A 23,354-nucleotide genomic window follows, 5' to 3' on the forward strand; every position below is an offset into this window, starting at 1 on the left:
GTATGACGTTCAGTGCTTGGAAGCCACATGGAAATTCCTGCCTTTGTACAAGCCAGGCTGCTGTTGCTCTAGGCCAGACATCTCTAGATTTAATGATTTGTGCTGTACCCTAACTCTAGCAATTTATAAGCATTTTAAACCTTGCAACATCCAGATTGGACCTTGACAAGCCTACAAAGAAGGATGCCTTTGTTTTAGGACTACTTTCCACTGACTGCAAGCAGCTGTGACACCTACCAAGGAAAAGATACACTGCTTTTCCTTAACTGCTTATTCACAGAAGGGGTGACAAGTCTAGTACTAGCTATAAAGCCCACCTACCTCAAACCAACTCTGAATGTTCTGCCCTTCACAGTGTAAGCTTCCCACCATATAACATCCCACATAACTTAGCTTTCTGGAAACCTGAAAATTTGTCTTTACCTAAAAAGTCAGCATTGCGAGAACTAAGGATACTTGTGAAACTTCAGTTTGCTAACACCTTCTCTTGTTCATGTGGGCTCCGATATACTGTTAATTATACAATTTTCTTTTTCCCCAGGCCCTACCTCATTTAGGGCACAGGGTGAATCCAGGCAGTGCTCATCTTTTGTAGAAGTGCAAGGCACGCAACGAGCAAGGCAGAGCATTACAAGAGAAAGGTGGCTTCATGCTGAAGGCACCTGGTGCTGCTCTACAGAATGGATTCTGAACTTGCTTATGCCAAAGCTCCTATGCAATGTCATTTTCTTAAAAATGAAACTTGCCACAGGTAATCACTGACCGCACTCCTCTTCTCAGTCTGTCCAAACAGAACCCCAAAACGTGATTAACAGAAGCGCTAAGCACTCTCAACTGTGATCAAAACTGGCAAGTACTAAAATCTGAACACATTAAGTACTGTATGCAAGCACGTCCTGAAAGAGTTTGTTCCCTTAAGCTTGGCATCCAAAATTAGTGAACTCATTGGACTTAACTCTTTTGTGTCTCAGCTTCCCAATCTAAACATGGGACAAAAGTCACCTCTACACTTCATACCGGTGTTTCAGAAATAAGTTAACTGTTTGCCAAGTGCTCAATACCACAGTGATGAGTGCCAAAGAAAAGTCCGGGAGGAAATTAATCATTCTGAATGCAGAGCGGTATTTGAATGGAGCCATAAGGCCACACAGTGAATAATGAGAATGAAAAAAAAAAAATACTGACTACCTGCTCATTAGTTGAGCCCTATCCATCCTGTGCAAGGGATGAGGCCAGACTTGTTTGGAACAAAGAATCACGCACTTGAGCACTGGATCATAATGCCCACATGAAGGAAGGAGACAAAGCCACATGCGTAACTTTTGAGTGCTTGACTTCCCAACTTTAGTTTTCTTAATTTGTGGGTAATTATAAGAGAACACTCACCAGATTTTGGCAGAATTTTAAAGCTACTTTTATTCATTATGCTTAGTAATCCCTAACAACTTTAAAACACATTTCACTACACGTGACAGCTGTTTCTTAAGACAGTTATTCAAAGGCACTGAAACCAAGCAGTTGAAAAAAGTGCTCTTTCGGGGCACTCAGCCTCAACTTGTCCATTCAATTAGGAACCTAATTCTTTAGGAGTCCCTTCTTAAAACTCTGATATAAACGCAGGAATCCCACAGCATTAGATACTAATATAGTGCACTCAACAACTTAACAAGTATGAGCATATTTTATGGCATTATGTTCTTCAAGCAAGTACCTCAATTAATTCAGAAACACCTAGTGGAGTCTCAGACTCTGGGGCTTCCGGTCCACCAGGCTTTGCTGCAACAGCAACAATAGGACACCCACAGAACCTGAAAGAGAGAAAGACTCCCACCATTAGACCACAAATCTCCTACTTGCGTAAAGGCAAAGTAGTTCCAGACTCATCTAACAGTGAGCGTGAGGAAACTGCCTCCAATTCTGATTTATCTGCTTCTCCCCAGAACGAGTAACTGACATTTTCTTCTGGAAGTACAGGCTTTTGTGCTACTGGACTTCACTATGAAATCTTTAATATAAACTGTTTAGTTTTGCATTAGCCTCTGATTCAACTTCCACTGGCAATCAAAAGTAACACTTTGGTCTATTTCAGAAGCAGGGGCCAGTTACTCCATCTTATTGCAGTGGCTTTGCATTCAAGCCATTTATTTGGAGACTAACATTATTTTCAGTTTTCATTTAAAAATAACAATAATAATAATCCTAGCTGTAGAGTCATAAGCTTCAAAACATGAACCAGCTGCAAGATGGCACGTGATATCTACCTGAGTCTGCAGACTGCCTGTAAAATATCTGCAGACAACAGTAAGCTCTGTTTGATATCAAAATTTATGAAAATAAATCATAACCATCAAAAATGTCAAGCTGTTGACAAGATAAATGACACCTGTTTAGCAATTGTTTTGCAATCTCAAACATATAAAGCTTCAGAGAACAGTTCTTCCACAGCTAACCTCAGTTTAGCTCTTCTGTCGCAATGAATTTTATTAAGTCCTTAATATTTAGCAGCATTTTTTAAAATCAGCTGATTTGTAACATTTGCTCCCTAAAACGCAAATTCTCTCTTCTGATAACTCGCTTTGACAACAATTTAGAAAGTCAACTTACTACCGCTTTTTTGCGAAAGTCGGGATTAACATGTTAAATATATATAATTCAAAGCAATGGAATAATAATCAACAGTAAAATTTAAGAGTGATTGGTTCTCACAGATACTTGATTCATACACAACAGATTCAGACCAAGAGCCATGATTGCTGTCATCCTTTTGACTCCCCACCGCCTTGCCAACTCATAGATTTTAATCTCAAAAAGGGAAAGAGATGGAGGAAAAAGACAGTGCCTTGATAAAGAAAAACAGCTAAGTTCTGCAGATGGAGCTCATTTAGTGGTCAAACAGTAATGCAGCATATAAGGTATTTTCTCTGTTTATATGCTATAAACCTGAGGCATCTAGAGACAAAAGGTAATAACTATGCACCAAGAATTCCCATCACTAACCTTAAAGCTGTGTCCAGTGATTTATCATAAAACTTTTGGATATTTATTTTCATACAAACACCTTTGGGGGACATATTGTAATAAATATAAATTTACGCTGAACCAGGTGTCTTGCTCCTTTTCCCATATACCTGAACAAACTGGAGTAATCACATACTGCTGTGGAAGTTGGAAGTACTTCCAAACATGATGCAGCCCTGCTAGAACTGTCTTACTGCATTACACTGACTTATTGTCAGCAGAGTTTAGACACTGCTGGACAAAGATAAAAGCTGGCACGAGCAACAAATCATGACAAAACAGAAATTCCATTCACAGGGACAGTTTACTTTTACTTTCTGTATCAATCTATGGAACGAGCAAGTTATGATGAGGCCAAATTTGCAAGTGTCAAGCTATTCAAATATATGACAGTTACTCTCCTCTGGCTATTTTTTCACCTCCCACCGAATTGCCTGACAACACTGCAATAATTTCACCACCATAAATGGTGACACCTATTCTACAGTTGCAATACACTTAAGATTTGATTATTGTTACAGTATTGCACACATGTGCATGTGAAAAGGACCAATAGTCATTAAGTAACCAGACCTGGGAAGACCTCATTGCCAAGTGCCTGAGATCAGAGGCAGCTGTCAAATGGTCTCAGCACACGCCCTGCTGATAAACGTAGCTTAGAAATGCAAAAATAGTTAAAGCATGCATTTAGAAATTCAAAGTCGAGTGGGAAAGAGGCTGTCAAGAAAGAACAGAGGCCTGAGATACCAAGGGACTAGCACTTTACAACCAACCCAGGGCAGCAGTGCTTTCAAAGCATCATAAAGCACAGACTACACATGCAAATACCGAATTTGTTACGGGAACAACACACAGGCATGGTCGATAAAAGAGTATTCAAGGATCTAGAGTTCAAATGACGAATTAAAACTTTACGACAGACATTTCTCTCCAGGTAGAATCACAGCTATTCTGATCAGCTGATGCACATCCTTGTTTTTAAAGAGGGGCTGGAGGAAAGGACCTCACTGTTAAGGTACTAAGTGTTTTAAAAACACTTTGACAAAGTTTACAGCATATCTTGAAAGTTAGTAAGACCCATCTATATTCCAGGCAGTAAAGAAAAGATTTAATTCAGACAGCCTATATAAGGATTGCCGAATACCAGATTTCTTCCAAAAATTAGTCTTGCCTTTATGAACGTATGCAACTAGAAAGGTCTTTTTCCAATCATCTGCAATACGTTCTTGGACTAAATCAAAACTAAAGTACCACCTGCAGCAGTAACTACTGCCATTCAAGAACAAAACATACTCTTGTCTTTCTTTTAAAATTTGAATAATATGTGAAGATAAACTCAACTACTAAAAATCATTAGCTTAGCATATCCATAGATGAGAAATAGACTGAAAATATTTACAACGCTGTTTAATGTTAACTTCACACGTTTTATTTCAAACTCTCAAGCAACTAAAAAAAAAAAAAAAACACCAAGAAGGCCATTAGATAATTATCCCTACTCTGAAGTTTTCCTAACTTCTATTACCTCGGTGCTATCTTCAGTGAGATTAACAAAGTCACATCTACAAAAAACTGTTCTCAAAAATAACAATCATCATCAATAAAATCTCTAAGACACTCAAATCAAATTGCAGGTGTCTTCGTCTATCTTTCCTAGTATGAAGGGCAGCAACCCACAGAGGAAAACAAGACACCATGTATTTGCTCGTCCTTTAATCAGTAATTGCCAGAGCAAACTCAAAGTTGTACAGTTCTGCATCTCTCATAAGTTAGCAACAGGAAATGTCACTTTCTTGGTGACCTCTGTATAGCACTGATGAAAGTGAATGGACCAAAGAACAACACAGGGGCTGATAAGGCATCAAGATCTCCACTGTCAGTATTGTAGCAACTATGTAGTTGAAAAGGGACATTGCTCTACCCCCACAAATAAGCTAAACGTGAACTGCCATATCCCACCAAGCTTTGCTTTTTTGGAATGGATGACATTGTCTCTGCTACGCTCAGTGCTCTTCCTCACACTTCAAATCAAAACGTGACTTAACAGTCAGATATCCAGGAGGAAGCCATTGTGCCCCATTATGACCTTGGGTAAAGCAATCTGTGCTTCAATTTCTGTACCCACTGAACATGTATTGTATCTGCACTGTATCTTCCCACCTCGTAATAGCCACACTTACACTCATGAGCATCGCTGCACTTCAGTCATTATTTAACCCAAATAATTAATCTGTGTGAACAAAACTGATGACTATGAACCCAGCCAGATCTTCCACATTATGTTTTATAAGCTTCCACCACTCTTCTCTTTCCCTAGTTAGATGAATCACGCTTTTTATCCTCAGGTAAGGAGAATCCCTAATGTTTTCCTTTCTCTGGAGTTAAAAGAATCCCAGATCACAACAGAAGTTACAAGCCCATAAACTAAAGAACAAGTTCTCCTTCACCTGGATATTCTGGCTTTGCTTTATACAATCTGAACTAAAAGCAGCTCTTTAAACTGAAAAGCTTCATTATAGGAAAATATTTCTCTATCCACAATACTTTCCAGGATTGAATTTGAGTTTCTGGCAATCTTTCTGCTCTTTCCTCATCATCTCTGCAGGACGTCTCTATGCTTGTATTTCATCTAACAAAGGACAGATTAGGTGTTTTTGCAAGCACGTTTAAGGGGAAGCATGGACGAACCAAAGAACTCTACCGTTAACTTACTTTGTATTTTCCAAGGTCTTCTGCATTTTCTTAGTCATCTTCTCAATGGCACTTTGCCTCTTGCCCTCTGGAAGGAGATCTATTTTGTTCAGAACTACCACCATCTTCTGGCAGGCAATTTGCCCAATTACCAAGCACTCTGCTGACTGCGTCTGCATCCCTTTTGTCACGTCTATTACAAGCATCATCAAATCGATAATCTGGGCACCTGGAGGAGAATTCACAGTCAGAGTTGCAGCAGCATAAAAAAGATGAAGGACCATTTTCTCAAATAGTTTCTGTAAAAAAATATCCATATATGTACATAGACCCAGAAACATGAAGAATACACAAAAGCTAAGATAAGTGTCAAAGGCAGAGCTGTTTGAAGGGAGACTTCAGGAATTTAAACTATACTATACTGCCATTTGACCATACAAAAAATTAGGAAGCATGTGATTGCTTTTACTTCCCAGCATACTAACAGTTTAGGTTTAAAGGTTTTACCATTCTCTCTTTTTTTAATAGAAAAGAAAGAGAAGTTACCTTTGCAGCAACCTTTGCAGCAACATGAGCATCAAGCATGACATATTTGCCCGAACTCAAAAAGCCAATATAAGAAGCTAGATAAGAATACGCCTAAGAAACACAAAGTTCCCACCATTCCTTCCTTTAGAGTGCAAAATTTGATAGAAGTGAAAATAAGATCATCAAGCAGATTTACCACAAACCTAAATAAATTCCTATAACCTCTCAAAGTGAGGAAGACCTGATTTAAAACCTACAATACACCATCATATCACAGCTAGAAACAGAACAGATTTCAATCTCTGTTCTTCATGAAAAAGTTCCTAAATTTTAGGCTAAAGTTACCCATCACACTTACAGATTTTTTTTTTAAATTTCTTTTTAGTAGCTTTGTTATCATGAGCCCTTAATTACTTGAGTGAAGCAACCTGAATTTCATGGATTAAAATTAGTTTCCAAGGAAGCTTGAATGAATGCAACGAATGCTTGAATGACTGCTGGGCATTCCCCTCATTGCATTCAGACTTTTCCTGTCTCATTCCTACTAAGATATGAGCCCATTCTGGATTGCTAGCCAGAAGATATTAATTTATCACATACCTAAGACCCATTTCAAAACAGATATTGTTTGCAATATGCTAAAAAAAGTAAATTACGCACTGTAATATAAAAAAGCTTAAATAAAAGAAGTAAAACAAAAATCTAAAGCTGAACTACCAGAAAGTTTCATGTCTAAAAATACATCTCAAAAGCTAGCAAAACACTGAAAGTAACAAACCATGCAAAATTTGCAGCACTCCAAATTTAAGCGCTATTATTTGCCCAAAGCTTTCGATCAGAAGAATATGAAATCAATGCAACTGTTCCTCTCCAACCCACTTTTTTTTTTTTTGGGGGGTCTTTACAATGGCTATCACATGGAAACAGCCGCCCTTGTTCATAATTCCCATGAACTCAGGATAGGAAATCATTCTGAGGCTGAAGTGCATGGGTGAATGTGTGGGTGGGCACTACAATAAGAAAAAAGTTATGGTTACAAATGACTATTTTCAACCTACCAAAGCTTTCATCTTGTAACAATGAATGCTAAACCCTTTAAAGATCTAGCTGAATAATTATGACATTTGTGAAGTTCCTGAAGAATTTTTTCCTCAATCCTTTTAAAAAAGTTATCTGAGAAACTGAAGATAGACATTATCCCTCCAGATACATTTTTTGTTTTTACTGTTGCAAAAATTGCATTAATTTAGAACTTAAACTAAAACAAGCATCACTGAGGCTATACAAAAGACTTTGGTCTTTGGCTATATACCAAACAGAAGGGCAGTACAAAAAAAAAAAAAAGGAGGCAAGGGGGATGAATAGCTGGAAGGTAGTTCAAGTGGGACAAAACAAATTAAACAAAATACATGCCTTTTTGTGAGTACATGCAGAAGATTTTTTAATGTAACATGCATTGTAATATAATGTAATATGACACTCATGTTTTCTATTGAACTATACCACATAGTAACTCATACTGCACAGCTGACACCATTAAAATGAATGGGAATTAATAATTAAAATCAAAGCATGAAGTTAAACATGACTAGTAATAACACAATAAGATAACTCATGTGCCCAGTGAAAGAAAAATGTTGCAGCATGAATTTTACCCAACTCCGTTGGGACAAATTTCTATAGCGTGGCAATCACTGTGCTCCATAATTAAGCCACAGTAAACCAATCTGAATCTGGTTTTGGAAAGGTTAGCTGATTTGCTACAGTACATATGGTGCAGCATCTCCTCTCTCCAACAGGAAACAAAAACGGCACTGAAGCTGCTGGATGCAGTTGGATGGATGCAGCTTCAGTACAAGGATCTCTGTCTTGAAACAGTGATTCAACTACCTTGAATACATTTGCTATAAAGCAAATGCTTGCAATTGCTCCATTTATCATGAATCTACTCGCAACACTTAAAAAAAACCACAAAGATCATCAGCACCATTGTTAAAAGCTCAAAAATATCTTCCTTGGGGCATTTCATAGCAAAGAGAAGACGAACAGCAGCAGCAAAACAAAAAAACACTCACCCCACCACATTTAACAGTCCATGGAAAAACCACTGGAAAAATGCATCAAAAACATGTTACAGACAAGGAACCAGCGGCAAACTCAGGTTAACAAATACGTGCCTCGCTACAGCAACCGTGCCTCCTCCAAATCCTTACCACACTAGCTGGGCACCGGTAGCAGGAGCTACGTTGCACGCTGGGACCGAAACCATGCTGGCAGAGGCTCCTCGCAGGGCAGACCCACCCCCGAAGCAGGAAGGGGGAAAAACCTGCCCTTCCCCAAAGTTGTGGAAGGGAGGGAAAGATTAGGACAGTATTGACAAAAACACCCTAACTGCATTCTCCTCAAGACATGTTTCGAATGAGTCTGCTCACCTGTATCAAGACATGACTCCGAGTTTAAAGGACCCTGGGGCAACATGGCAAGAAATGTTGAGAAGGAGATCCTCAACTTCCCTCTTTGAGCCATCTAATGAGACATCTTTGACAATTCTCCTCCTTCTGAATTCCTCAGTCTTCTCTTACCTAGTTTCACGTTTTGTTTTTTTCTGTGGTGGGTTTCTTTAGATATCTTTCATCCATATGAAATAAGTTCAAAAAAAAAAAAAACAGATTGGGGTAATCTAGGGAGGTCAAAGCAAAGGGGATTCGCAAATGTGAAATTTTTGATCAGGAAAGATGGCAATTTGCTTGTATCAAGGTGATCAAACTATAAACCACACTCTAAAACACGAGCCTGGAATTCATTATACTTTTTCCTTATAGCTTAGAAATAGCAATAGGAGACTTACAAAACTTTCAACTTCATGCTTGCAGTTTAAATAATCTTTAGTAGACTACTAAATCAATCAACTCACTAGCATATTGGATTTCAGTGAACAAAAGGAACAATGATCACAGAGAATTCTTCTGCAACAGTTCTAGATTTAAGATTTAACAAAAGAAAAGCAAGGAATCTGAATGAAGCAGAGACACATGCAAAGATGTGCGTATAAGGAAGCACAGCAATCAAGAAAAACATTATATCCACCTTGAAGCAGGTCCTATAGAATCCAGGATAAACTAAGGTATTCCAGTGATTTCCCCTACAGAAAAACCAGGGGAGCAACCATTCATTTGCTGTTTCATCTATAAAAGAGGTGTTCAAGAAAGTTCAGAAAGATGAAGAGTCCCCCTGAAGTGTCACTTAGCCTGAGAATGAAAGATCAACTATCAGAGTACCCTTCTTGCGATGACAAACAGCTCAGGAGTAGTCCCGCAACAAGCAAATGAAAAACCAGTTGTCACCACAAAACACAAGGGGATGGGGAAAGATGGGAATTATATTGCAAGATAAGAAGCTAAACCACAGGGGAAAATAAAGCAATAGATGGCCACTGAGTGAAGAAAAAATGAACAAGGAAGATAACAGGTGAACAGAGAACCTGGATGACAGCCAGATATGGGAAAAACGCAACAGGACTAGCAAGAAAGCAAGAACTGTGCCAGCTGAGCTTGGAGGCAGTAGCACTCATCTGTGTCACAGAATCGACAAGAAACCCAGAACTTGAGAAATATTAACAAAATAGCTTTGTACAGGAAGGAGAAAAAGTCTAGTCCCTGCTGCTCTCAAGTCCAACACACTCTCGCCTCTGCATTTTGGGCAGTATCAGGTTGTGAGCAGTCACCAGGGAGCTAACTTATCACTGTCACTGCTGGCAGAACATACACGATCCACACTGAGCCCAACACCCTGGGCAAGCGCCAGGTAGCACCTTTTGCTCTTAAGTAGCCTCTCATAATTTGAGAGTCTTACTGTTTCAATAAGCCAAAAATAAAACACAAATGTTTGCAAAACGGTCTTTGCTCATTGGACTAGGCAAATTGGCATCCTCCCATGCTATAGACTACAAAAAGTTTCAAAGGCTCAGAAGGCAGCACCATCAGTAACTCGGATTCCCTAAACCGAGCACCAGCTCCCTTGCTCCAAGGGGAGCAAAACTGGGACGCTCGCCGCACTTAGCTTGCGGCCGGTTCTTCACTCCTGATCCTGAAAGAGCTGAGCGGATCTAAGACGACAGACGTCATACTGAACCCCTTCCTCCCCTCCAAAAAAACCCACCCATGTATAGCGTTGAACTTTTCAATCATTAAGCAAACATTAATTTCATTCTCTCTGTATGTCTGTTACTTTAGCGTATTATATCTTCAGACTTTGACTAAACAGAAAGGAAGGCCTAGCCGCAGTTCTGGGCGACGCTGGAAACGAGGCTGCAGACCTCCATCCCCTGCATCTCAGATTTATGAGGAATAAACCTGTGAAGTAACATGTCCACTTTTGATTTCCATACAGCTTAGGCACAACTGATTTTATTCTCTGAAGTTAAACTAGAAACTGAAGTCCAAACTTTTTTCACTTGCTACGCTCTCACATCCTTGAGCAAAAGTACCCAAGTACTAAAAACAGATCTCATACCAACATTTTCAGAGAAATACCATGCAAATACCTAATCTACAGGCTGTACTTTAAAGAGCATATAAAACACAATAATTGCTGTTTATTTTGGAACCGAACATCACTTCTTAAAAGGCAAATTTCCTTCAACCTTTATCATAGAGGCCGCTGCAGCTCTGCGCGTGCACGGACTCAAAAACCATTCTGTCTGTGCAACCTGTTGCAGACTTGCAAACTATACATCCAGACTCCCACGCTGAGCTGCATGCAGACGAAGCCATATGGCAAAGCATAACATTTACAGTAAGTTAATGAGGGTATTATTAGAAAAAAATAATAATAATTTCAGCCTTTCATGTTAGTTCCAAAACTAACTGGAGATTTTAGTGTGGCTGAAAAGGAGACCGAAAAGGCATTCTCAGTAAGTAGGCAAAACCTGCAGGCTTTCCTCTTCAACAGCTGTAGAATAAGAAAATCTGAGCATTTACAACTACTATTATTTTGGCAAGCATAAGTTTAGTACTGTATCGGAAATTTTCCCATAATCTTATGAATACAAAGCCAACTTGGCTCTAAACATAGTAAAACCTGCGCTAGCGGAGGGAAGAGGAAAAGGGGGTTGACTCCTAGTGTGCATCAGCGGGAGGTTTTCCTGCCACCCGAGCGCTGAGCAGAAGCCTGGATTCTCACTCGTGGCTTCTTTAAGCTCCTGTGTCCTCTTCTGCTTGGGGTAATCTTTTTAGCTGACTTTGCACAAACAGTACAACTCCTGTTCACGGGCACTGAAAGGAAGCAGAAAATGGAATTTGAAATGTAAAAATAAAATAATTGTGGGCCACGGGCTATAATTTGATTTCATGCTTTACAAGGAAATGAAAGAGGACTTCCTTAAACATACTTTTTTTTTTTTAAATATGCTTTTTACCATGTTAGGATTTCCTCTAGTGCAGAAGAGAAAATAGGATTGTAGAAAATGTACCGTTCTCAAGTATCATTGCTACTCAGGGGCAAAGCTCTGTTTTAATGTGCACTTCCCATTCTGGGGAAGAGGAAATTCTTCAATTAATAAACCGGGTGGACTGAGGCGAGTTTTTAAGGTTTAATCAATTTCATCTGCACTTAGGATAAAAAGACTGACTATTCTACCTTTTTTGCCTCCCTTAGTCCCCTTTTTAAAAAAAATAATAAAATCACTGTTTTATTTTAAATTCTTTGAGGTTAGTATCTCCTGTTTCAGGAAATATTATCTATTGCATGCAGCGAGTATGAAACTGCCCCTTCCCAGCCCCCCGCTTTTTGTTAAGGATCTTTATTCAGGAACAACTAAATTATTCGCTGCTTTCATATACAGTAACACCTTGGGAGATGCTACAAGCTGCACAGGATTTTGCGAGGTGCCTTGGGGTGGCATGGTGATGAATAAGGAAGATGTTTGGCAGGATACGAAATCTTCCAAAATTTAAACAGAAAAAGGAGGTGTGAGAGGGAGAGAGACGCGCACACAACTGGAGCACATGAATTACACATGAAGAAACCCTCTGGAAAGCAATGCAAATCATGGATCAAAACCGACACTGTAACCTTCATTAGGAAGCACTTTGAAAAGAACAGGAACTCCGTGGAGTTTGAGTGTCCCACCCCTGCTTTCAGGCAGGCCACTCCAAAAAGGTCTCAGCAGTGGGAAGCACAAATAGGAAGCTGTACAACTCCGAACTCTATTATTATAGAGTCTGGGATATCTGCGCTAGCGAGGGTCAAACTGGCAAGCCACAATTATAAATGCACGTTAAAGCTTACAATTATATGCATTATATTTGATTTCTGAACAATAAAGAGAAATTGCTGGTTGCACAAATTCCCATTAAATGAAAACCAGGCACTAAGGTCTCTCCTAAGTTGACAGCTACAAAGAGAAGGCAAGGCACACTTCTAGAAAGTCCACTTCTGATGCTCCAAATAACCTGTCGTTTACAGGTTTTTTTATTATTTGTTTTTTGGGGTTTTTTTTGCAATTCTGAGTTTGACTCAACTGCAAGTAGTAAGTGATGGCAAGAAATAACTGCTAATAAGGAATAAATGGGATTCTTCTGCAAAAGACCTCACATAAGAGTACGCTTGGAACATACTTTAGGGCCCTGCAGATGAACCAGTGTGCTCTATTGTCCTGAAGAGGATAAAGGCTTCTATCCTTCTCCCTGGCATCAAGTCATCCAAGGATCTTTCTTGCTTACATTTTACATACGCGTCAGAAATAGAGCTGTGCTCTTCAAAGAGGAAAAATGCCTATAATGATTACAACGTGTCTCACGTGGGATGGATATTATTTTGACAGAAGTACCTACAAGAATCAAAGAAACACAGTTTTAATACATTTTACAGTTTTGACAGGAAACTGCATCTAAAGAACAGCGTGTCAAGGAACAAAGAAACTGCTCTATCTACACTCAAAGGAGATAAAGACCTATTCCCTACACCAAGGGTTTTACTTTCTAAAGTACTTGCATTAAGTGAGGTTAAGTGTTCAGAAAGACCGAGATGAGCTAACCTCCTACTTCTGAATGGGCTTGATGGGCCGTTCCAAAGCTGCATGAACAAAGCTGATAAGGTCTCCCAAGAAAGTTATGATAAGATAGATTTAGGAACATCTAATAATTTATGATTATAGGCTGATCCAGCCATTGCAATACTGTGCATACAAATAAGCTTGGTGTAAATGGATGACTTTTGTTGAAAAAACAAACCTGGAAGTAAAGAGAAGGTCAAAAATGTATTACAGCAGAGGAAGAAAGAGGGTTATCAAGAGGTCCTTTGCAAGACTTTCCAGGGAGAAAGCGAGGAGTCCCATGTTGCCTTCAGCCTATTCAGAGAAGTACGGTACACTGGGCCCATGTGAAGCCCTCAATGATCTTGGGAAACTTGATCTAACTTAGAGATGGCTTCCTTAGAACTGGCTGGCCTACCTTTAAGCAGGGGCAGAACCAGATGATCTCCGGTTGCCCCTTCTAACCAAAATTACTCTATGAAGAGATAGTACCAAAAGAGGAAAACGCCTAAGAAACCACAAGGGCAGAGCAAGAAACTTGCACATACACATTTGCTGGGGACACTTAGAGATAATTCAGTATTACCACGGGGAAAACAACTAGACATACAAACCAGTTATTTTACATTCCATTTTTTCCCCTCCAAGTGTTTTATTCTTACAGTAAAACAAATATTGTGAATGAATTTTGTCACAGTATGCTTCTGATCAGTCTCTGAAAGGTGTTTGAAATCTGTCAGACTTCCAGGTCAGGAGGTTCGGTCTAACAGAGAGCAGTGGGGGATGCCAGGTCAATGCAGGGGGCCTCAGAGGTGAGGTGAGGTACTCAGAAAATACAAGGGCGGGGGGGGGGGGGGGGGGCGGGGGGCGCAGAACTCGGTCCTGTGGCACAGACAGAAGTCTAACATTGAGCTGTTGACTTGACATCTCTTTATATATTTTCAATGAAAATCTGCAAAATTTTCCATTTTTTAATGTATTCAGAAACACTGCTAAGAGACTGTCAAGAACGGTCATGGAGGCACACGTGCAAGTGAATGCTCAAGCTACAATTAAAGCTTTTTGCTGGATAGCAGGAGAGGCTGGGAGCGCCTGGGAGAACAGGGCGCATTTCAGTTTAAAAGCGGCAGGGAAGCATTTTACTGCACAAGCGGCATAGAGCACACCCCAAAACTACCACGCCAAAGACCTGCAGCAAACGTTTGCTAAGAAGTATCAGCAATCAGCAGGTCAAGCTCTGCTCTGAAAGAAAGAGCACAAAAATGAATGACCAAAGCTAATCCATGGCAGTTTTATGCTGACATGTGTCCGACCGCTCTGTGTCAATGCAAACGCTCCACTCACCGTCCCCCAGTTAACGCACCACAAACAGGAAACCTCCTTCAGTTTTCTGAAAACAGGGCAGAAGGGATGGTTCGGGAAGCGATTGTTGTTTTAGGGGTTGGGGGTAGGGAAGAGGGCCTCAAAGTTAAAGTTACACGAAAGAATTTTAATGACAAGCAAATCTACACACAACTCCAAATCACAGCTGGAGTTCCAGTGAGCAAGCAGCCAAATTTACAGTAGCAACCAAAAAAACGAGACTAGGAGAGTTAACGATAAACAGTTAGACGTCATAATCGGACATAGTCCTTGAAACCAACTCTGAATGCCTATTAAAAAAGTCATATTTTTCATTTCATGCCCAGTGCCAGGAGAATTCTGGCTCCCGGATGGACTAAATCCAACAGTTAAAATCATGTAAAACTCCCAGAAAAAGTTTTGGCGGTCTAGGCTCACCTTCATTTCTTCCTGAAGGCAATACAAACAGCTTAAAAGTTCTTTTGTGGTCGGTTAGAGCAGAAACCACTAGCTTCGTTTCTTTATTTCCCCGATTTATCAACGTTCCACTGTTTGTAATGCCCATTCAAAAAAAAAAAATCTGTTTGTATGGATATTTTTAATTTAAGGAATATAGAATTATTTCCTACACCTTCCCTCCGCTCTCCCCAACACAGCAGCAATGAAGTACAACTAATTTTTTCTTAACCTGAGCACTCACGAGAGCGGCACAAACAAGGTGAAGCCCACAGCTAGGGATACGTGCTTCTGCAGACAAGCAGAGGTTTGCATCTGACTAAGTGTGCTTCAGAAGCACGAGAGAATTCCCCCCCCACTTCCATTGTAAAGATAAAACACATCAGTCAAAAGGCATTTCCACTGTAGTTTCAAGCCAGGGCAAGCGCACATTTTACTTTGTTACTGCATAAATATACATATACCCATGTTTATACAGACAGCTGTCTAGAAGCAGCCACCAGCGAAGTGGAGCATTTGGAAAAGGCGCTCGGCTTGACACATCTCAGCGATGAGGCCTGAAAGCAAAGACTCCGCTTCGCCCACCACCTTCTCCTTCCTGCCTCTAGCCATGCTTCCCCAATCCTTTTCTTATTCAGTTCAATAAATACCAAAGCTGAAGCTCAGACCTTTCACTCAGTTCAACCCAGCAGTAACAGACAGCTCTCCTTCGGAGGAGCAAGGAGACTGGGCTCGCGCAAGGTCCACTGAGCGCCCACGATGGCTCCAACAGCCAGGAGCAACGAAGGGGAAAAAACAGAAAGGGCAGGCAGGTCAGACCTCCCCTCCTACCTCTGGGAGGCTGTCGCAGGCCAAGCTGTGTGTGGAAGCAGCTTATGATTAAATACACATGTATGGACACAAAACAAGTGCTGCTATTTTTGAAATTTGCAAAGACGTACAGTCATACACAATTCAATGCAAAATCAGAAGCAGACATGAGGGATGCAATAGGGAATATTGAAAATATTCCTGCATTTAGATCTGATCACTTTCTGAAAAGGAATTTGAAAGACAAAAGTGGCTTCAAAAATAGGAAACGCACAAAGGTTAAGTCCTTCACACACAACTTCTTTTACAGAGAAAAATCCATGTTAACAGCATACAGTGACAAAAAGCATATGAAGTTGAGCAAGAGAAGGTAAATAAGACACCTTTACACAAGGGCACAGTCATATAATAGGAGAAGTTACACAATACTCTCTGAAACTCAGTGCTCCCAAATATCGCTTGACATCCAAAGAACATGGATTTAGTATTTACACACCTAAGACTTCCAAAGCTGCATCCAGTTGGCTGAAGTTGCATTGTTTATAAAATAAAATATTAATGCTTTTGTCCTAGGTAAGAAGCATCAGGAAGAAACTTAAAGCAAGGGAAGCTTCACACTATCACAGGCTTTCTTCCTTTGACCCTCCGCCGAAGCGTTCCCTTTGACCGTTCCCAAAGAGAACGTAGTAAATTAGAAGAACGACCAGTTGCGTCTGGCATTTCAATTCCTGTTCCTCAAAATATTTCAAGGGTTGAGGAAAACCATAAAATCACCACAAATGAGAATGCTGTCCTTTGACTGTCTCTAGGAAAGCAAATGATCCTGCCTCGTAGAAACGTCCTTTTATATGTAGCACGTGTGAAATGGAAGGAAGAGTCATGTGAGAAAAGGAATCATCCTTTTTCCATACGTAGCAGTCCTTTTCTGTAATACTACTTGTTAATAGATCTGAATTTCGATACTGGCAAGCAAGACAAACTGAACCTCGTCCAAGAAAAGACCTCAGCTTATTTTAAGACTGGGAGCATTAACTGCAGAAGGGATTTAAAAAAAAAAAAACACTGCCTTGAAAAAGCAACAATCATCCTGAGTAGACGCAGATGACTGCCACAAAAAAGTTAACGTTTGCTAAATTACACAACACCATGGTATTTCAGTTGCATTAATTTCTTTCTTGGCTTGAAGTTGAAAGTGCATAAATTGTGAATTAGTTAGCAAACATTAACTTTTTCAAGTGTCATTCACATATATGTATATGCAAATGCAGATATCAATAACACTGGAAAGTTAAATATTTAGAGTACTGCACAAAACTAGCATAACAGTCACCTAGCATTTAGACTGAATGTCATTATATAGCTCATCATCCTTGAGAGCAATCCACAGCATACACTAGGAAAATAAAAGTTCACTTTTTCATACACTTGAAAGCAAAACAAAGCACAGGAGAGCATAAAAAATAGGTTGTTACCATTTGGGTTGTAACTTTTTTTTTGCTACGTGTACAGAGCACGTAAGCGTTCAGTCTGGAAGCCAGGCTGTGGGACTCTAACGCATCTCAGCAAGAAAAGGTCACGTCAAATTTCCAGGTTCCCAAATACCACAAGAAAATAACACCTATAATTCCACTGATTCTCATCACAGACTCAAATGTAGAGGTCTGCAATGTAGGGTCCTGTTCTTTCAGTGTGGAGCCAACAAGGTTTCTGAAACAATGCAACACTAAGTTGTGCAGCAAGTGAAGAGTATTTATTACATGTTCATGATGCAGGTAAAAAGGACAGTACAAAATTTAAAAAGTATCTGTAAAACTCCACTTTGACCTCCTTGGATGGCATTGTGTGGTCAGGGCAAATCCTCCTGTGACCTCCCAAGTGATTAGTTTAAGCTTCAGACTTTTTGTTCAAAGGTATTTTGTTTTGTTATGAAGGCCACATGTGTTTTTGTATTCCTCTGGAAAATTAAACATATTGTAGCATTACACTTTGGCCTGACCATAAACAGTCCCTGTAAGTCCATAAAGTCTTGACAGTAAATGTTGAAAAGCAAGAAGGTTGGAAGAGACAAGATTTCTTAAAAAGCCACTCAAAAGGGCACTCAAGAGCATCACTGTACAGAAGCAGAAGGAGAGAAGAAATGAAGGATAAATCCTCTTTGAAGCTCTTTCTAACACAGGAGAGAGAAAAGAACGGCAGAGAATGAATCAAATACCCAGCATGGATACAAAGACACTGAACTCCCATGAGTGAAGACATGACTCTATTCCCAGCTCTGCCACAGACTTCCCCTGTAATCACGAGTCTTCTGCTCTAAAGACTCAAGTTCATGCCAGACAAACACAATATTCCCAGTCTTCAAGAAGTTTGCACCTGAGGTTTGAGATGCTTCACTAACATCACGAATACAGGAGTGAGGAAGGGGAAACATAGTATGTTAAAGCCTCTACAGTACCTACAGCCATGAAATTTCCCCAGTCTTGCTTTTACTGCTATCATACCGATACTATAGGCTCCTATGGCTTCAACCATAGAGTAGGATACATTTATAGTTCTTTGTGAGTTACAACAGTTACCCAAAGAGAGTTCAGAGAGAAGAGAGAAAAATAGTACAGTAAAGGTGACTGAAGGAACAAGCTATAAGTCTTGATACAGTTTCCAACATCAAACAGTTCCCATGTGAACACACTTCCCCACAAACCAGTTAGCTGCTTCAGGTAATGAACTATAATGTTAGTTTTTTTTTTTTAATAAAAAAATTTTTTTTTTAAAGAACAGCACAAATATAATGTTTTCCTAGGCAAAATGATAATTTATAATACTGTATTTAAATGCATTTAGAAATATAGGTCCAGTACTGGACTCAGAAGGGAAAAAACAAGCACCTGTATAATACCTGTAGTTTCTGTACATGAAATCCTCCATCAATAATGTTTCACAGTCTCTCCATCTTTTCAAGTTCTTTTAAAACTCTTACAAGATGACATGACAATGAAGTTACATTATCATACATAGGATTCAATCACAGTGCCCATGTTTTAATGCAAAAAGAAACACCGCATCGCAGAAATCCTTACACAAGCAATATAGAATTTCTTGATTATCTCAGGATAAAGAGAATATACTATGCTAAACGACCAATTGTTTTTTTCCAAAAGGACTGAAGAAACGTTACTACAGAGTATCTATTGCCTCCCTCTGGGTGCTTAAGAGAATTGCTTATTTACGAACAGCCTGAAGTAGCTTTCATGCCGTAGTCATATGAAATCAGAACCACCATCAGCCAGATCCAGAGAGGGAGACCTGAACATGCATTTAGAAATGTGACTGAACTTGTACAACCTATAAAGAGCAGTTTGCAGGCAGTAGGAAAACAAGTAGAGGTATGCAAGTTTAACTTAGGTGTCCTGTCTTAAAGCCTCCTAAAATCCATGATTTCATTAAACTAGTCTCTCCTTAAACTCATCAGTGCTTTAGGTCAACCACCCTCAAGATCAGGAAACACACCGAGATCCCAAGAAAACATGCAAATCTAACACCTTAATGACAGAGATTCACTGCTAGATTCTCTTCTCCAGCTCTCCATGGATTCAGGGACATGAACCTTACAGAACACCTGCAGCTTTAGATAGTTCAGGCAACACCGGTGAAAGAACTAATTTCAAACCTCTTGCAGAGCAAACAAGTTTTCTTGAAGAATTCTGCAAGCCTACTCTACTAATCAAAAAATCAATCTCTCATTCATCAGGGTACAAATCATTTTTTTAAAACGGCAACAAAAAGCTAGTTTCCATATACAACTGGAAATTAATAAATTTGATTCTACTCTTAAAGCATTGCAACTCCTAAGCTGCCTTAGCTCTCTTTAGAGGAGAGCATCCCATAGGTCATAGCCCCCACACCAAGGAGATAGTTTTGTACTAAAATCCAGTACTACGTGCTTCTTACAGCACTGCATTAAACATACTGTCCCTACAGAAGAGTTATAATAGGCTACTGGAAGATTCACGCACAGCTCCCAGACGTTTTTCATCTCAGGTAGCTGAACAGGACTTTTTAAAGGGAGGAAACAAAAATTAAGATTTTCTATTAAATGGGAAGGGGAATGGGGGGGGGGAGAAATGAGGGAGAGAAAAAAGACTGCTTGAGGCAAAGAAAAAAGCATTCTTTAATTTTCTCTTCACCCTCCACAATACTGAAATAACATCAGTCAGGGTTATAAACATCTGTAATTGCCAGGGGAACGTACAATACGTTCAGAAACTCCAGGCCCACATATCCTGTAGCTCTGCACTTCACAAACAAAAGGTTGGGGAAAGAAAGAGGGGGTGGGGTACAGGGAATAAAGGCTTAAAGATTAAAGTCACAGGCAGAGACAGACGGCTCCGTTTTTTAATAACTGAAAACACGAGTTGTGCCTGAATGTGCTCATTGTTTTATGGCGGGGGGAGAGTCTACGCGTGCTGGACTGGCTGGCGACAGAACTGCCTTTGCATCAAAAATAAGATTTACAAAAAGAAGAAAAAAGACACCAACCCCATGCCCTAATTTCCCCTCTTGTAATGTTTAATGATGCATTCAGGTAGAAATCAACAAATTACCCCACCTTCCCTTTATTAAATTGGGGACTTCAGGGCTGGAAGAAGTATCCGATTGTAACAGCCTAACAGACCCAACCGAAGAGCTCTCTGAAGGAGTACAGACTACTACAACAGCAGTCAAAGAAAGCAAACGGGCACGTCTGCTAAACACAAGCATCTTATAAATCAATTTCTGATAGTTTATTTGCACAATAAAAGACACTAAGCCTAAACTGTATGATCGAAGCAGATTTTTATATGGATTCAAGAAGTTCAGCTGACCCAATGAAAGTTCTTAAATCCAAAACTGAAAAAAGTGTATGTGCTTCGGGGAACAAACAAGTTTCATGAGATCCATTCGCCTCTTTACAGTCAGTATACGCATACAAAAAAAAAATCAGTTGCTTTAACCGTTGTCCTAGAATATTAAAACATTTGGAAATGTTTATGTTAGGTTTCATAAACATTTGTTATCTCAAAATTTAGAGTAGAAGATCCTGACAGCTACTCAATATCCATGATTACAAATTTAAATTTTTAAAAATCCATAATTTACACTCTATATAAGGACAATTTTTACTACCTAAGTGGGAAATTTCTGACGACTTATTTCAGTGAATACGTTTTGGTGAATTAGCTCAAACTAGCGCTGAGAAACCCGGTGAAGTTGAATGCAGTGAGTCCAGTTCCACTGCCCGGTGAACAACAGACAACACAAACACCCAGTATTTAAAAAAAAATTCAGATCAGTCTCAGTTTTATTAGTCTGAGATGTTATTATAACAGAGTTTTAGTTTTACTGTATCATTTTTAACCTACCAGCATTGCTTTAAATATGGACAGAAAGGTAGATAATTTAATATAACAAGCTCTTTCATTTAAAACTGAGACTCCTGGGCGTAACTTTGGGGGGATGCCTGAAATTTGGAACAGGGAGACCCACCACAGGAGTCAGTGAAGGGTAGTCTCCTGCCCGAAGCAGGCATGCTCTGCTAGGGAAGGATCAGTGGCTGCAGTACATGGTTCTCCAGCCAAGAACGTCAAACATGGAAAGCTCTAACCATGACTAAAAACTATCATCCCTCCTTTGATGGTGCACCCCTTTTGCATCATCAGCCACTGGACGCCTTGTTGAGATTAAAAGTATTGTGTAAAATTACTGTCTGTTTAGCAAAGGAAAAAAAAAAAAAGACAGGACTCCATGTCAGAAAGGGAGGGGAAAGGAAAAGCCGAAACATGAGCTCATAAGCCTGCTATGGAGGATAAAGGCAGGCTTTGTTTTACTTCAGTCAAACCAAGTATGAGCAAGAGACTCATCACTGTTTTGAGCTTGAACTCCAAAATTTGTTTCGTACGTAACGCTGCCAACTTTTTTTTCCTCCATATAACCAAACGATCCCTCTCTCTCAAAAAGAGCTTCTGCTGATGCTTAAATCCAGTATTTATGTGCAAATGAAGCCAACACAATTGTTGAGCCTATCATTGCGTCCTTGCTAGAAGTTCTGGCGCTTCAGTAGCGCATACATATAAAGACACTCCTACTTAGTAAAAATAAACCTTGGTAATACAACAGATTGTCCTGAAGCTCTTGTACAAACAAATTAAATCAAAAGGCATACTAATATAAAACAAAATCACTGGGAGGATGCACTGGATACCTAGCCACACTAGGTAGGGTTAGGCAACAGTTATTAATTTGGAGATGCTTCTTTTGGAGAAAAAAAGAATAGTTACTTTTAAAACTTCAAATGTAGAAGTTGGTACAAAAATACAATATAAAGTTTAACAAGTACAATCTTTGTGAGCTAAGAAAAAATACTAGTCAGAGGACAGATTTTATTTATTTATTTACAAAACCTTACCCACCACTGCTGTCTCTAAAAGAGCTCAAGGGCAACAGTAAAAGCCAGCAACGGAAAGCACACAGTTTGGACTCTAGTTTTTTGCTCTTAGGAAAACGCAAAGAGGGTGGTAATTTACCGTGTACAACCAAATTGTACATGAAAGTTTAAAAACAGCCAATTAAATCTAACATTATGGAATGGTACTGACGGGCCGAGTGGAACACATTAGACACGCATTCCCCGCAACGGCCAGGGAGCCCGTCTGGGAGGCCAATACTGTACAAAGTACAAAGGGTCAAGAAATTATTCCAGAAGGGAAGCCCAGCTTTGACCAGGACAACTCGCCCAGGAGATGAACGCTGTGCCTAGCCTATGGATTGAGTCACTCACACGCTCACTACAGAGGTACAATATCAGGGCTGCAGAGCTGAGGATTTAGCGCTCAGTCATCATTTGCATTGACCGATCGCTATGGTTAGCGACAGGTCCAAAACATTTCAATCACATGAGGGCAAACCTCACCAAGATTAAGACTCAAACGGAGGGGAAAACCAAGGCATGAAGAGGAGACTCACTACAAGTACTGGTGAATAAAATGTGCCTGTTTCAGTTTACATCGCCTACACATGATTAACTCTCCCATACATTTAAGTACAGCTTCGGCTTCTCTGTTGAGTAGTTCAATCTAGAAGAACAATTAAAGGAACCACCAATTTCTAGTAGGAGATTAGAACAGAAAGGAGAAAAGGTTACCTCAAGTTACTAGAATTACATCCCAAAGTCTTCTGGAGCATGGTCAACCCAAATTTTGATGCAAATCTCTGATTTTTTGTGACAGTCATGCACGTCTGATAATCCTGCTGCAGCTTATTAGCAAAAGAATAGCTGAGGTTTATTATTTAAATATAAAGATTAAAAGAACAAGGATACTACTCTCTGCGTCATATATTTCAACATACAACTCCATTCATACGTGATCTGGGAAAGTCATTCAACTTCTTGATACACAATTTTGCAAGATTTCTAACACTAAACAACTCCCCAACCTTCATGATC

General features: G+C 39.7%; 1 protein-coding gene across 1 annotated transcript in view; it reads right to left on the reverse strand.

The window, feature by feature from the left end:
• Positions 1-23,354, reverse strand: part of EEFSEC (eukaryotic elongation factor, selenocysteine-tRNA specific) — a 131,544-nt gene that overhangs the window by 89,387 nt on the left and 18,803 nt on the right. Inside the window, exons 2-3 of the mRNA XM_068907148.1 lie at positions 5,731-5,938; positions 1,712-1,808 (exon numbers count right to left, since the gene is read on the reverse strand). Coding sequence (XP_068763249.1) covers positions 1,712-1,808; positions 5,731-5,938 — 305 coding nt within the window. The remainder of the gene's footprint in view (positions 1-1,711; positions 1,809-5,730; positions 5,939-23,354) is intronic.

The sequence above is a fragment of the Struthio camelus genome, chromosome 14 (genome assembly GCF_040807025.1).
Source record: "Struthio camelus isolate bStrCam1 chromosome 14, bStrCam1.hap1, whole genome shotgun sequence".
NCBI classification, from domain to species: domain Eukaryota; kingdom Metazoa; phylum Chordata; class Aves; order Struthioniformes; family Struthionidae; genus Struthio; species Struthio camelus.